Below are 17,297 nucleotides of genomic sequence, written 5' to 3' on the forward strand. Positions count from 1 at the left end.
CATACACTATTCTCGGTGTTTTATATAACCTTAACTCATAATCCTTATAGTGATCCTATTTTCATTTGTCAGATGAATAAACCAGAGGAGAGACAAATAATAATAACACCAGTCTGAGATAACACAGGTATAGCAAATGGTAGAGTCAGGATTCAAGCCCAAGCAACTTGGCCTTAAGAATCAGGTAAGTAGGACTGTAAGACTGGTAAATTCTTTTTGTGGTTACTGAATCTCCCAACTTTCTTCTGTCAAATATGCTTGTTTTATTTATTTTGTTGTTGATTATTCTAATTTTTAAGTAAATTCTATTCTCACCATAGGGCTTGAACTCACAACTCCGCGATCAAGAGTCACATGCTCTATGAACTGGGCCAGCCAGGCAACCTCAAATACCCTTGTTTTAAATCTTTCTCACTATGGTCCATTTACAACTGTGCCAAAGAGATCATATCATGGCTTTTTCCAAGTCTATGTCGTATTCTTGGTTACTAATGAGTCAAAGCCATTACCCTACAGTAGGTCTATTGTCTTTTTCTTTTGGAAAAATCTAAAAAATCAAACTTATTTGTTTTAATAAAACTATAAATAACATGTAAAGCTAATATTTTTGCTGCATTTGTCTGATGCCTGTAACTCCCACAAGGAGGGAGTACCACCCATTATATTACTTATACAATTCTGCCTTTGTGAGACAGACTACCCTGGCCCATAAACTATAGTCATTTTATTTTATTTTTTTTAAGATTTTATTTATTTGACAGAGATCAGAAGTAGGCAGAGAGGCTAGCAGAGAGAGGAGGGGGAAGCAGGTTCACCGCTGAGCAGAGAGCCCAATGTGGGGCTCGATCCTAGGACCCTGAGATCATGACCTGAGCTGAAGACAGAGGCTTAACTCACTGAGCCACCCAGGCACCCCAACTATAGTCATTTAAAATACGTAAAGTTGGACATTTCTAATCAAATCTTTGAAATCAATTAACATATTTTACATTTTTCCAAAGAAGCAAGTTCCAGGTCCAAAATAATCTGTGTCATTCTGTATTTCTGGGTTATAATTAACCACATAGTATTAAGCTCTCATTATGTTAGGATACCACTGATAATCTGCAAATCTGTTTAAGGGGCAAATAACAATAATAAAAGCTTCTGAAACCTCTCAAGAGAAACACTCTTCAGTTTTTCTCAAAACTACCAAGCAGATGACCTTGTTACTTAATTGCCATTCTTCCTTAATAATCAATCTACTTTTTAAACAAATCTACTTTCTAAACATATGCAAGCCTGTACTCCCTATTTTATTTGCTTAAAGATTTATTTATTTATTTTAGAGAGTGTATGCAGGAGTAGTTGGGGGCAGGGGAGAAGCAGCAGACTGCCCACTTAGCTTGGAGCCCAAGGCAAGGCAGGGCTCTGACCCAGGGCCCTGAGGGTCATGGCCTGAGCCGAAATGAGAGTCCGATTATTCTGATGCTTAATGAACTAAGCCACCCGGGCACCCTGTACTCCCAGTTTTAAATATCTTGATGGTTTAGTGTGTTGGGGGGATTTCTCTAGATGCAGAAAGAGGGCTCTAGTTTCATCAAGCTACCTAGTGAAAACACCACTGCCCTATTCTAAATACTAGTTTTACAGAGCATATTAGAAGATTCTAGGACTTCAATGAACATGTCTGATGGGAAATCAAATTTCAAGAAAGTATGCCTGACTAGGAAATTTTTTCAACAACAAAAGCTAGCACTTCCTAACAACACAGAAAAGTTTTAAAATGACATGAGTTACCTTCACCATAATTTTAGAGAGCACAAAAAAACTAATTTCAACCATACATTCCTCAAAGACATTTGTTTTATGTGACAAGACTATTTCATTACCAAGGCTTTCTGGGAGATACAAATATATTCAGGTTTTAATCTTTTGGGGTAAAACAGGGTACTAATGGTATAAAATTGTGTGTTTTGGCCTCCACCGTTTAAACACTCCTTATTATCACTGTCCTGTGACTGGGTGATGGAAAGCTCTAATGCTAGTCAGACAACTCACTATATAACACCATCTTCACATGTGAATACCAAAAATGAATAGTTCATGAATAAAACTACCATTCACCACCTTAGTCACTTCCAATATAGACAGTATATAAGGTTGAATTAAATAAAAATTGGTTAATTAAACAATTTTCTACTACGAAATTGCTGGGTACACAGTTGGGATTCAAACACATGCTTATTACTTGGTAACAGAAAAGAAGGGCACTCAAGACTACATCCATTTGCAGAACAAAACATCTGTCTAGGGTTAAATAAATGTTCCCAACTGAATCTTAAAACTAGTATCACGAGCAATAACGTACTTCAAAAATAAAAATAAAAGAACAAGGGATATCTATGTTATCTCCAAAACTCCTAATTCTTAGGAATCAAGTCTCTTATATCGTATTTTAGAAATTTAATACGTTAAAGAAGTCAAACATGTTAACCCCACTGCAGTCACATAATAAAAAGTTACTCAGTTGCTCTCGATATTGCTCTAAAGACTGACTCCTTAAGGAGGGGCCCCTAGCTGGCTCAGTGGGTAGAGTGTATAGCTCTTGATCTCAGGGTTGTGAGTTCAGGCTCCATACCCTGGGTATAGAGATGAAAGAAAAGGAAGGAAAATAAAATAGGAAAAGGAAAGCAAAGTGAAGACAAGTTAAGAAAAAAGAAAGAAGGAAACAGTTACACTAATGTGGGGCTCAAACTCACAACCCTGAGATCAAGAGTCACGTGCTCTCCCACTGAGCCAGCCAGGCGCCCCAAATCCTGAAGATTTTTTAAAGGCAGAAATGTAAATTTGCCTAATAAAACCAAGCTAGGTGGAGTAAACTCTGTACCTGTATACTAAAAGGCAGGTAAAACAATATGAAAAAGCATTATCAAACCCCTGGGTAGTAAAATTGTCAGCTTTTTCTTCTATAGGAAACCAACGTTTTCCTAACAAAAACTTCTAAAGAACAGTACTTTACATACTGCAGTAGTGCTCAATAAAATAAACTTGAACACTTAAAAATCAGTATTCTGGGGAAAAAACAAAACAGAAAACAAACCCAACCAAAACTCTAAGCCCTCAAAACAACCGCAAAACCCCCAAATCTTAACTGAAGGGAAGGTAAAACAAAGTCCTTAACTAGGTAAACCTACTTATTTTGCTAATGCACCTAATCTTGTAACCGTTTCACTACCAAGAGTTTACTGAAGAAAAATACCAACCTTTGTGTTGGCTGCAATCCAATTAGAAGTTTCACTATCATCATCACACTTTTTAATCCACTTCTTTAGCCACTGTTTGGAAACAACAACTGTTAGGGTACAACAAAAGACTTAAAAAAAGGATAGCAAATTACTTCAACATTAAAATGTAGTCAAGCATAAATGTAAAAGGCAAAGGACAAGATTATCACTGGATTTACTTCCTTTTATATCAAGGCAATCCTCTAGTTCTCATACCCAGTACATTATATCAACCAAAGAAGACTTTCTGTGGCTGAAGCCAAGTGGGGAACCTAGAGCCTGATGAGAAGCCCAGCTCCAAGATGTGTCATTCTCCTTAGCTAATTACGAGGCCTTCCCAGGGAGGTGCCTTAACCACTGTTATCCTGAAAATCATCAGGAGTGGACTTATTCCTAAGGAATACTTCATGAGTACTTGTGATGATCATCTAAAATAGAAAGGAAAAACACAATCTTCTATCTACAAAATCAATCCAATCCAAAATTATGGGCCCTAGTTTTCAGTCATCAAGTCTCAGAAGTGTTCTATTAAATTATTTAAAAATGAAAATGCCAGACAAACTCACCTTACATTTAACAGGATCGTGCCAATTTTCTCCACAGTTAAAGCTGTTAAGTAACACAAGAGTTAAAAGAATTAAGTTCTACCTACTGTAGGTAAGTAAACAATTTCACGTTTTATAGTTTCTCAGTGGTTTCATCAGTTTTTAGTGACTGGCAAATACAAGGACATGAGTCAAGTTTGCATTATTCTATAGATTATTAAGAATTTAGTGTTAGAAGAGCATGTATTGTGGTGTGTTTGTGAAACGAAGAAATGATTATAGGCATGAAGACACACTCTGATGACAATTATATAAGAAAAGGACTCTAAATAACCACCAATCTTTTAAGACAAGAAATTCAGTGTAATCCCATCTGTATTTTTCTGATCGTTCTATATATGTATAGTTCTGTGCCGTAAACATTAGTTAATTCAAACCAATTTTCACTAATTTGAACTTAAATTTTGACTAGTGCTTTATTAGCATATATTAAATCTCTTAACACCCCAAATAAAGAATAACAAAGTCTGACTTTGTAGAGTAATTACATAATTTAATGCAAATGCAGTGAGCAATAATTGGGAGGCAAACAGGTCACATCTTTGCATGATCCAAACAAATGAACTTCAAATAAACTGTACCAACCAAGGCATAAAACAAAAGAGTGTGACTAAATATTTTCTAAGAATATACTAATTGTTAATTCCTTGCTATATTCGAGACACATGGTATATACATTTAAGAAAGCATGAATTATATATACATCTTCTTTATCCATTCATCTGTTGATGGACATCTAGGTTCTTTCCAGGGTTTGGCTATTGTAGACATTGCTGCTATAAACATTCGGGTGCACGTGCCCCTTCGGATCACTACGTTTGTATCTTTAGGGTAAATACACAATGGAATACTATGCAGCCATCAAAAGAAATGAAATCTTGCCATTTGCGATGACATGGATGGAACTAGAGGGTACAATGCTTAGCGAAATAGGTCAAGCAGAGAAAGACAACTATCATATGCTCTCCTTGATATGAGGAAGTGGAGATGCAACATGGGGGCTTAAGGGGGTAGAAGAATAAATGAAACAAGGGAGGGAAACAAACCGTAAGTGACTCTTAATCTCACAAAACAAACTGAGGGTTGCTGAGGGGAGGGGGGTTGGGATAAGGGGAGTGGGGTTATGGACACTGGGGAGGGTATGTGCTATGGTGAGTGCTGTGAAGTGTGTAAACCTGGCGATTCACAGACCTGTACCCCTGGGGATAAAAATGTATGTTTATAAAAAATTTAAAAAAAAATAAAATAATAAAATAATTTATTGTTAAAAAAAGCAAGCATGAATTAAAATAAATGCCAAAAAAAAAAAAAAAAAAGAATAAATACAAAGGTTGATCAGCTAGTCAAGTAATTCAGGAATGCCAAGAATCCTCTTTGCAAACGAGGAGAAGAACGAAGTGCTATCAATTTAAATCAAGTCAAAGATAATGGTTACTTCTGGAAAAAGAAGATGGGGAGTTGGATGAAGAGAACAACAGAAGCTTCAAATGAATCTGTCATACTTTATTTCTTAACAAAAACAAAATACTGTATAAGCTGGGTTAAGAGCTATAATATTCACTGCTATTATTCTCTATATTTTGGTATCAACTAAAACTATGTTTTAAGGTAGGTGTATAATCAGACTGCACCTCCTGTCTATAGGGTAAACTCTAAAACAGTAATGCATATTTAATCTTTACCAAAACAGCATGTACTTCATACATATTTAATCTTTGTGAGTTTATCTGCTCCTTTCGGAAATATTTAGTATTAATGATGTTTAAGTCTAATTCTACAGCTGTTTGTGGAGAAAAAAAGAACATGGTACAGAATACCAATATAAGGTCTATTTGCTAGCACTTGGAGCTACTTGTTTTGAATGTTTTCTTATTCCTAAAAGATCCACAAGGAAAATGGAAAATCATCTTAACTCTCTAATAAGAATATGCAGTATTGAAAATTCTCTATTAAGTCAAATTTAGAATTCAAACACTAGAGTATGTTATAAAACTCCAAGAACGGAGGTAGGCAGGAAAGCAGTGGCCAGAGGTGCTACAGGGAAAGTGTTGGTTAAAAAGTGTATCTTTAAAAAAAAAAAGAAAAGAAAAAAGGCATATCTTATTAAACCATGTTTTATCTTTCCAAATTTATCTGCAAATTTTCTTTCTAGGAGTAATATTAAACTTGTCAAAGCAAAGGAAAAATAATCCTGTGTATTTTATTTCCTAAGAGATAAACTGAAAACAGAGCAAGAACCATAAAGGAACCAAACATACCTGACAAAATAAGCAGTCCATCAGAAATGAGAACTAAGTTCTTATCCCAGATTTCTAAGTTTGCTCCCATATTAGTTCCAGTGGCACACACAAGAAAATGTGATTATAGCTACATTTTCTCCCCATAAGAAAAAATAGCAACAAGGATAGAGAAAAAATTATTTAAGATGTGACCTTTTAATCTAATTCTTATTTAAAAGAAATACACACTATTTTAAATCAACATCACCCACCTTCCTACTAGAGGTAAAAAAAAAAAAATTCTTTTTCTACTATTTTACTACTAAGAATAAATAGAAAAGCTATGTGTGCTGTTTCAATTTGGGAAATCACTTGCTTACCAAAACTGGCGCCCACATTTGCAGCGAACAGGTTTAGCATCAGGATATTGGACTTTAACAACGTGGTGACAATCTGGGGCAGGACACCACTTTAACAGTCGATTGCACTGAAACCCAAGTTAGAAAATAAAAAACGACAGCAAATTAAAATCATGAGGTAAGATTTCCTAGTACAACAGGCAATTAACTTACATTTCCCAGTGCAAGGCCAAAGACAGAGACGACACAAGCGTATAAAACTTGCCCCCAATATTTAGTACTCTAATTCTAAAGTATTGCTTTCCAATGCTTTATTTTTCTAAGATTACAGATCCCTTGATCCCTGGTTTTATAAACATGTGAACTGTCTCTTGGTTCTACTTTCAAAATCCTACTGACATACTTTAAAATAATTACCCATTGGTGATCATTAAGCACTGATTTTTACATGGTTCTACCTCAGGGCAATTTTCAAAGATGTAAAAAACAATATACACTCCTACTTAGGCAAAGTGTTTAGATCCTATAGAATATACAGGTAATTTCTCTCTTTGACCACAAAAATGTGTATAAGAACAAAAGTCAGTTCCTAAACCATGGAAAGAATCACATTTTAGTTCTTAAAAATGAATGAATGAATGAATGAACAAACGAATGAATAAATAAAACTTTGAAATATTTTTTATTATGAAACAAAACATGGCTCAAGTAACACTCTGCACCAGAATTCAAGTTTAGTGACCATTTTAAGAATACATGATTCCTAAAATACACATTTTCTAGAAGATCTGACCTTCAGTTTAATCTCTTAATAGAAATAAAAACTGGCTTTGTAGAATTAAAATACCAATTTACATTGATGATCTTATATAGAGGCTGACAAACATCTTCCATAAAGAGCCAGATAGTAAAGATTTTTGTTTTTGACAGGCACAATGGCCTCTGTAGCAATTACTCAACTCTGCCACTGTAGCACAAAATAAATCATACAACAAATGGGCACGTTCCAATAAATATTTACAAAAACAGGCAGGTCAGAATTTCATGACCTCTGTTGACCTCTGTATCTGATTAAAAAAAAAAAAAAAAAAGACATTTTCTAAAAACAAGTAACTATAGGGGCACCTGGGTGGCTTAGTCAGTTAAGCATTCGCCTTCGGCTCAAGTCATGATCCCAGGGTGCTGGGATCAAGCCCTGCATCAGGCACCCAGCTTGGGGCGTGGGAGGAGCCTGTTTTAACCTCTTCCCTGGCTTGTGCTATCACTCTCTCAAATAAATAAATAAATAAATAAATAAATAAATAAATAAAATCTTTAAAAAAGGAAATAACCATAGCTCTCTTTATTAACAAAGTTTACTGGTAATGGAAGCTAAAACAAGCAGAGATATATAGCAAGGTTGAATTGCCAAGCATGATTAAACATTACGTCATTAATAATCAGCTACAACTTTTTGCTAGCAATAAAGGAAGAATACTGTAAAAATAATTTTATCACCAAAGTTTTAGATCTTTGAAGAGACACCTACTCACTGGTTTGTCACATTCCTTTGAGAATAACGGTGTTTAGTATGCCTCACTAATAAAGTCCATAATCCAAGTTTATGGTCATAATCCAAGTCCTTTACATCTTACTATCGAGAGTGTTTCATGTAAGAAAAACCAATTATATCTATGAATAAACAATTCCTCTTATTTAAAAAAGGAAAACTTATGAGAAATCACTTACCTCTACAAAGCTATTTGTTATTAAATGCTGATACTTTAATTTAACTTTCGAATCTGTGATCAGGCGCCTGAGAACAAGAACAAAAGTAGTTTATTAGGAAGTTCTCAGCCAAGAGTATCTTTCCACATTTATAAAATAAAATTTCAATGTAGTGGCTCTAAAAGCTGCCCTAAATTGAAAATGCTAAAATGCATACGGACTATCAACAAATATAACTATAGAAATCAAGATAACAAATACAAAGTTTCTATAGTTTTATTTTGGCAAAATCTCCATCCCCAAGTTTTTTTTTTTTTTTTTTTTAAAGATTTTATTTATTTATTTGACAGAGAGAAATCACAAGTAGATGGAGAGGCAGGCAGAGAGAGAGGGAAGCAGGCTCCCTGCTGAGCAGAGAGCCCGATATGGGACTCGATCCCAGGACCCTGAGATCATGACCTGAGCCGAAGGCAGCGGCTTAGCCCACTGAGCCACCCAGGCGCCCCCATCCCCAAGTTTTTTATACATAAAATATTCCATTTTTACCCAGTCTGTTATTATAGTCTAATGACTTACTATTATGGCGTTTAGGCCCCTTTCAAAAGTGTCTTCTTACTCTGCCCTAAGAGAGCAATGTGCAGCCAACTTCCCTAAGACGCTCTCCCAAAAATCAGTGTATGAAATAAGAGATGCTGACAGGAATATCAAGAAATGGGGGCGCCTGGGTGGCTCAGTGGGTTAAGCCGCTGCCTTCGGCTCAGGTCATGATCTCAGCGTCCTGGGATCCCAAGTCCCGCATCGGGCTCTCTGCTCAGCAGGGAGTGTGCTTGCCTCTCTCTCTCTCTCTCTCTCTCTGCCTGCCTCTCCGTCTACTTGTAATCTCTCTCTGTCAAATAAATAAATAAAATCTTTAATTAAAAAAAAAAAAAAAAAGAAATGGATCCAGGTTTTGCTATATATAAAATTGAGGGCCTTTTTCTGAGATCCTTTGGTAATTTACTAGAAATGTCTACTGACTGCAACTTGGATTCCCCTGTCCACCTAGAACACTCTATATATTCATTACAATTTCTAGAACTCATAGGAACCCATAAAAGTAAAGCATCCTGAAGCTTAAGTTTTACTAGTTTTAATGGTAAATACTCCTATGAATCTTTTTTTTTTTTTTTTTAAAGATTTTATTTATTTATTTTGACAGAGAGAGATCACAAGTAGTCGGAGAGGCAGGCAGAGAGAGAGAGAGAGAGGGAAGCAGGCTCCCTGCTGAGCAGAGAGCCCGATGTGGGACTCGATCCCAGGACCCTGAGATCATGACCTGAGCCGAAGGCAGCGGCTTAACCACTGAGCCACCCAGGCGCCCCACTCCTATGAATCTTTAAAGAGAATGCTGTTACAGCAGAAAAAGTTAACCACTGACAAAACCAGTAAAAACTCTCTAATGTGATAAGAAATTTTTGTATTATTTGGCCCCATTGAATTCTTGAGCTTCTTATGGCACTGCTTGCCTTCCACAAGATCCCATCCTGTCCTGTGCTACTTTCGGTGTACTCCTGTCACATTTGTATTCTTTTCAGAATGATGGGGTATCATCCTCCCTCAGAGGCTTTTGCATAGAGCTACCTCTCTTGAAAAGGAAAGAGAAGTAGATCATGGTGGGCTCAGATGGGACAGCCCACTGAATACTGGATTCACACTTACTAGCTATGAACTGAAGATAAGTTCTTTGACCTCTCCATTTTTCAGTTTAGTCATTTGTAAAATGGATAGCAGAAATAAGAGTTGTGAACTAGAACAGTGCCTGGCAAAGAGTAAACACTCAATAAATATTAGATGCTGCTAATATGCTATATTATTTTTTAACTCAGTTAATACATAGTTACTAACTAAAGGAAGCCTTTTCTGACAATAACTCACATCAGTCCTGCTCAATTCTCATGGCATCTTATACATCTTCCTGTCATAAAATCTGTCATAATTTTATCTGTGTAGATCTGGAACAAGCCTAAAGTCTGTACAGAACCAGAAAAGACCCCAAATAGCCAAAGAAATGTTGAAAAAGAAAACCAAAGCTGGAGACATCACAATTTCAGGCTTCAGGCTGTATTACAAAGCTGTAGTGATCAAGACAGTATAGTAGTGGCACAAAAACAGTGACACAGATCAGTGGAAAAGAATAGAGAATCCAGAAATGGACCCTCAACTCTATGGTCAACTAATCTTTAACAAAGCAACAAAGAATATCCAACAGAAAAAAGTCTCTTCAGGAAATGGTGTTAGGACAACTGGACAGGCACAGGTAGAAGAATGAAGCTGGACCACTTTCTTACACTATACACAAAAATAAACTCAAAATGGATGAAAGACCTAAATGTGAGACCACCTCTCAAAATCCTAGAGAACACAAGCAGAGCCTCTTTGACTTTGGCCACAGCACCTTCTTGCTAGATAAGTCTCCAAAGGCAAGGGAAACAAAAGCAAAAATGAATTATTGGCACTTCAACAGGATAAAAAGCATTTGTACAACAAAGTAAATAGTCGATAAAACTAAAAGGCAACCAACAGAATGTGAGAAAATATTTGCAAATGACTTATCAGATAAAGGGTTGGTATCTAAAACTATGAAGAATTTACCAAACTCAACAATCCAAAAAACCCCCCAAAATCCAGTCAAGAAATGGACAGAAGACACGAACAGACATTTCTCTAAAGACATACAAATGGCTAACAGACACACGAAAAAATGCTCAACGTCACTCAGCACCAGGGAAATACAAATCAAAACCACAATGAGATACTTGCTAACGCCAGTAAGAATGGCCAAAATTAACCAGTCAGGAAACAACAGATGTTGGTGAGGATGCGGGAAGGGAGAACCCTCTTACACTGTTGGTGGGAATGCAGACTGGTACAGCCACTCTGGAAAACAGTATGGAACTTCCTCAAAAAGTTAAAAATAGGGGCACCTGAGTGGCTCAGTTGGTTAAGTGTCTGCCTTCAGCCCAGGTCATGATCCCAGGATTCTGGGATAAAGCCAACATGAGGCTCCCTGCTCAGACGGGAGCCTGCTTCTCCTTCCCTCCCTGCTACTGCCCCTGCTTGTACTTTCTCCCTCCCTCTCTCTGTCAAATAAGTGAATAAATCCTTAAAAAAAAAAAAAAAAAAAAAAAAAAAGCCTCTCATCAGGTGCCTTGTTCAGTGGTGGTCTGCTTCTCCCTCTCCAACTCCCACTGCTGCTTGTGCTCTCTGTCAAATAAATACATAAAATCTTTTTTTTTTTTTAAAGTTAAAAATAGAACTACCCTACCATCTAGCAATTGCACTACTAGGTATTCACCCAAGTGCACTACTAGGTATTCACCCAAAGGACACAGACAGCTGTGATCCAAAGAGGCACCTGCACCTCAATATTTATAGTAGCAATGTTCACAACAGCCAAACTATGGAAACAGCCCCGATGTCCACTAACAGATAAACAAGACGTGTGTGTGTGTGTATGGAATACAATGGAATATTACTCAGCCATCAAAAAAGGAAAAGAAATCTTGCCATTTGCAATGACATGTATGTAACTACAGGGTATTATGTTAAGTGAAATTAATCAAAGAAAGACAAATACCATATGATTTCACTTATATGTGGAATTTAAGAAACAGAACACGTGAATATAGAGGAAGGAAAGGAAAAATAAAATAGGATGAAATCAGAGAGGACGGCAAACCGTAAGAGACTCTTAACTATAGGAAACAAACAGAGTTGTTGCACGGGAGGTGGGGTAACTGGGTGATGGGCATTAAGGAGGGCTTCTGATGTGATGAGCACTAGGTGCTCTATGCAACTGATGAATCACTAAATTCTACCCCTGAAACTAATAATACAGTATAGTATTAACAATATGGTTTTAAAATCTAATATAAGAAGTTACCTCAGTTGAATTTAAACAAAAAAAAATTTTTAAGGTTTATTATTTATTCATTTGAGAGCGAGAGAACAAGGTGGGGGCGGGGCATAAGAGAGAGAAAAGCAGAGTCCCTGACTGAGCAGGGAGCCCAATGTAGGGCTTGATCTCAGCTGCCCAATGGACTGAGCTACCCAGGCACCCCTAAATTAAAAAAATTCTTTAAATTATCTGTGTAATCATTTGTTTAATATCTGCCTTCATGTTCCCCTATCCCCAACCAAACAGTAAGCTCCCGAAAGGATCCCTTCTATCTTAACACACTGCTTGGCCTGTACAAAGTGCTCAGTAAATATTTTTTAAATGAATAAACCTCCACATTTCAGGAATGTCGGAACTGGAGCCTAAAAATAATTAGTGTAGTTGGTGATTCCTTAAAAGGTTAAACACAGAGGTGCCTCGGTGGCTCAGTCGGTTGGTACATTTGACTCGATTTTGGCTTGGGTCATGATCCAACGGTTGTGGTATCAAGCTCTATACTCTGCAAGAAGTCGGCTGAAGGCTTTTTCTTGCCCTCTGCACTACTGCGTACCCCTGTGTACTCACTGGAGTGCACTCTCTAAAATAAACAAATCTTTAAAAAAAAAAAAAGGTTAAACACAGAATTACCATGTGACCCAACAATTCCACTCCTAGGGACGTATATCCAAGACATTAAAAACTGGCACATAGTATCATGCTTAGCGAAATAAGTCAAGCAGAGAAAGACAACTATCATATGATCTCCCTGATATGAGGAAGTGGTGATGCAACATGGGGGCTTAAGTGGGTAGAGGAAGAATCAATGAAACAAGATGGAATCGGGAGGGAGACAAACCATAAGTGACTCTTAATCTCACAAAACAAACTGAGGGTTGCTGGGGGGAGGAGGGATTGGAGAAGGGGGTGGGATTATGGACATTGGGGAGGGTATGTGCTTTGGTGAGTGCTGTGAAGCATGTAAACCTGGTGATTCACAGACCTGTACCCCTGGGGATAAAAATATATGTTTATAAAAAATTAAAAATTAAAAAAAAAAACCTGGCACATAAATGTTCAAATAAAAACACAACTGTTTCCACAAAAAGTGGAAACAACCTTAAATGTCCAAGAACTGATGAAGAAACAAAATATGGAATATTATTTATCCCTAGAAAGGAATCAAGTATTGACACATGCTACAACATGGATGAACCCTGAGAACATTACTTTAAGTGCAAGAAGCCAGACACAAAAGATCACATGCTATACGACATTTAAACGAAATGCTCAGAATAAGAAAATCTGTACAGACAGAAAAAGGAAACAAGATTGTCAGGGTCTATGAAGAAGGGAACGGGAAGTGACTATTTAATAAATTTTGGAATTCTTTTGGGGTGATGACAATGTTCTGGAATTAGATAGTGGTGATGGTTGTACAACATGATGAAAAACCACTAAACTGGGGGCGCCTGGGTGGCTCAGTGGGTTAAAGCCTCTGCCTTTGGCTCAGGTCATGAACTCAGGGTCCTGGGATCGAGCCCCACATTGGGCTCTCGGCTCAGCAAGGAGCCTGCTTCCCCCCCCTCTTTCTGCCTGCCTCTCTGCCTACTTGTGATCTCTGTCTGTCAAATAAATTAAAATCTTAGAAGGAAAAAAAACCCCACTAAACTATATAGTTTTAAATAGTTAAAATGGTAAATATTATGTTATGCGAAGCTTACAAATAAACAAACAAATAAATAAATAAATAAATAAGGAGTGCCTGGGTGGCTCAGTGGGTTAAGTCGCTGCCTTCAGCTCAGGTCGTGATCTCAGGGTCCTGGGATCGAGTCCCGAATCGGGCTTTCCGCTCAGCAGGGAGCCTGCTTTCCTCTCTCTCTCTGCCTGCCTCTCTGCCTACTTGTGATCTCTGTCTGTCAAACAATAAACAAATAAAATCTTAAAAAAAAAAAAAAAAAAAGACCCAAAGTCAGATGCTCTGATTTCCCACTTTTTATTTCTAGTACTCATTATGCCAATGATTTCTTATAACTGATCCAGACTACTTGGTGAGAACACAGGTTAGCCATAGTTACTAGACCAAGGTTATGTGGTCTCAGTTATTAGGTCATAGTTTATCTTGTGAGAGCCAAGAATTAGAAAGCAATCTCTTACCCTTGAGAATAAATACTTTCAAGAAAACAAGTGTCATCCTGTGTATTGATGAACTACATCTCTCAACAAAGACCTGTTGCCGTCACTTACATCTACTCTTAGACCAACTCTCATGCTAGAAGGCAACTCTTTATGAAGGTAAAGATAATGACTTCTACTGATCGCCCATTATACATTATAAGCACAGTGCCAGATGCATTTAAGTACCCTTGAGTTTTGGGAAATCCTGTTTTTTACAAACAGGGTAACTGGAGAGTTATGAACTAAAACCAGGTGACTTTAAATACAAGAATTTCATTTAATATGCAAGCAGTAAACCACACTTTATGCTGATACAGCACCCTGAGTAAATCAATATTATGCTTCAACTTAGGATTTAACATTTTTTTTTTTAAGATTTATTTATCAGAGAGAGAGGGAGAGAGAGCAAGCACAGGCAGACAGAATGGCAGGCAGAGGCTGAGGGAGAAGCAGGCTCCCTGCTGAGCAAGGAGCTCGATGTGGGACTTGATCCCAGGACGCTGGCATCATGACCTGAGCCGAAGGCAGCTGCTTAACCAACTGAGCTACCCAGGCGTCCCAGGATTTAACATTTTTATCATCTAGACCTTTTCCTCTTTTGGGGGGGTAAAAGCAGGCTATATAATTTAATTTAATATATATATATTATATATATATTATATATATATATATATATTTCCATTTATTTGAGAGATAGGAGGAGAGACAGTATGTGGGGCAGCAGGCAAGAGGAAAGGGAGAGAGAGTCCTAAGCAGACTCTATGCTAAGAGTGGAGAGCCTGATGATGACCCTGAGATCATGACCTGAGCTGAAACCAAGTCAGATGCTTAACTGACTGACTGTGCTACCCAGGCACCCTGGATGTGTAATTTAAAAAAAAATTTTTTTAAAGATTTTATTTATTTATAATTTGACAGATCACAAGTAGGCAGAGAGACAGGCAGAGAGAGAAGAGGAAGCAGGCTGTCTCCTGAACAGAGAGCCCAATGCAGGGCTCAATCCCAGGGCCCCGGGATCATGACCTGAGCCTAAGGCAGAGGCTCAATCCACCGAGCCACTGAAGCGCCCCTCTTTGGATTTCTAAAGATTCAATATATCGGAGGGTACAGAATAGAGGCAAGGAGAGGGTATGTAAAGGACAGACACCGGGACAAATAATGAGGAAGTCCTGACAATACAATACAAACTGTTCAGAGTACAGGAAACTGGGGGCGTTTATTGAGGGGCAATTACACAAGGTTTTTAAAAGACCTTTATTTTCATTATCAGAAATTAGGTTTATTGGGGCGCCTGGGTGGCTCAGTGGGTTAAGCCGCTGCCTTCGGCTCAGGTCATGATCTCAGGGTCCTGGGATCGAGTCCTGCATCAGGCTCTCTGCTCAGCAGGGAGCCTGCTTCCCTCTCTCTCTCTGCCTGCCTCTCCATCTACTTGTGATTTCTCTCTGTCAAATAAATAAATAAAATCTTTAAAAAAAAAAAAAAAAGAAAGAAATTAGGTTTATCGAAGAAAATTTAGAAAAATATAGATGAAGTAGAATAAAATAGGGGCACCTTGGTGGCTCAGTCAGTTAGGCGCCTGCCTTCAGCTCAGGTCATGATCCCAAGGTCCTGGGATTAAGTCCCGAATCAGGCTCCCTGCTCAGCAAGAAGTCTGCTTCTCCCTCTACCCTTCTCCCCTGCTTGTGCTCTCTCTCTCTCTCCCTGCCAAACAAATAAATAAATAAAATCTTTTTTTTTTTTTTTTAAAGGAATAAAACAAGATATCCAAGAGGCTAATGGAAAGGTGTTTGACATCATTACCCACCAGGGAACTGCAAGTTAAAACCATAGGAGATATCCTTACATACCCACCGGAATGGGTAACATTTAAAAGACTATTGATTATAAATATGAGCAAGGAGTAAAGCAGTCACACACAACTACTTTGGAAAATGACATGGCAGTATCTATTGAAGCTAAATCCTCACTCCTGAGTATAGAGTCAAAAGAAGTCAGTGCATGTCTACCAAGACATATATAAGAATACTCTTTGTAGCTTTTTCATAGTACTCGAAACCAAGCAAACAAACCAAAAAACTCAAAATGTCTACTATCAGGAGAATGAAATACAATAGTCATAACAACAAAACAAACAAACAAACCTAAAAACATACAGATATGTTTAATACATGCACATATCTCAAAGATATGTTAACCGAAGCAGACACACACTCACAAGAAGAATATATGCTACATGATCCCACTTAAACAAGGCTCAAGAAAAGGCAAAACTAATTGATGGTGACAGAAATCATGACAGGGAACAAGGGTGAGATGGATACTGTCTGGTAAGGGGCATAAGGATGAACAATCTGGTACTGAAAAAGTTCTACACCTTGATATGGGTGGTTAGTAAAACAAACATACTTTTAAACTTAATGTACTTTACATACTTTAGTCAATATATTTTAGAACTTAATAAAAAAGTAAAATAAAAATCAACATACAGCAAACTGAGCCTGTTTTACTTAAGAATGAGGATTTTCCTCTGTAAAAGAGGAGATGCTTACAGTACTGAGATTAATACATATCAAATTCAGTCTGTCTCTTGCCTCAAATGGTACAAACTGTTATGGCTTCACTTAAGGGCCCAGGCAGCTTCATATTGTATTTGTGACCTTTAAGATATCATTAGAGGAAAAAATAACCATATGATTAATACATTAGGAATATTCTTCTTGGAGCAGCACTGATTTAGAAGACTACATTTACTTCTTTCTGGATCCATTCAACTACTTGATGTAATATTTACGTAGTTGTAATATTACAAAATTACTGATTTACAATTTAGTGAATGAACTTACTGACAAAACATGAAAAAATCTGCTCCAGAATAGAAAAAAAGTAACTATGAAGTTGGCAACATAAAGTAATTATATATCTAATAGAAATTAGGAGGTGAAAGAGATAAAGATGAACGGCAACAAAGAGGCATCAATTTCTTCACCTTCCACAGTAGGGAGTTAAGATATACTGCTTATAGTTGAGGGAAGAGGAAATAACTATTAAAG

The 17,297-nt window shown here is 37.3% G+C and overlaps 1 protein-coding gene across 1 annotated transcript in view; it reads right to left on the reverse strand.

The window, feature by feature from the left end:
- ARIH1 (ariadne RBR E3 ubiquitin protein ligase 1) overlaps positions 1–17,297 on the reverse strand; it is a 119,100-nt gene that overhangs the window by 17,215 nt on the left and 84,588 nt on the right. The window contains exons 6-9 of the mRNA XM_059180453.1: positions 8,178–8,244; positions 6,471–6,577; positions 3,833–3,875; positions 3,246–3,317 (exon numbers count right to left, since the gene is read on the reverse strand). Of these exons, the coding sequence (XP_059036436.1) occupies positions 3,246–3,317; positions 3,833–3,875; positions 6,471–6,577; positions 8,178–8,244 (289 nt within the window). The remainder of the gene's footprint in view (positions 1–3,245; positions 3,318–3,832; positions 3,876–6,470; positions 6,578–8,177; positions 8,245–17,297) is intronic.

The sequence above is a fragment of the Mustela lutreola genome, chromosome 7, assembly GCF_030435805.1.
Source record: "Mustela lutreola isolate mMusLut2 chromosome 7, mMusLut2.pri, whole genome shotgun sequence".
Classification (NCBI taxonomy): domain Eukaryota; kingdom Metazoa; phylum Chordata; class Mammalia; order Carnivora; family Mustelidae; genus Mustela; species Mustela lutreola.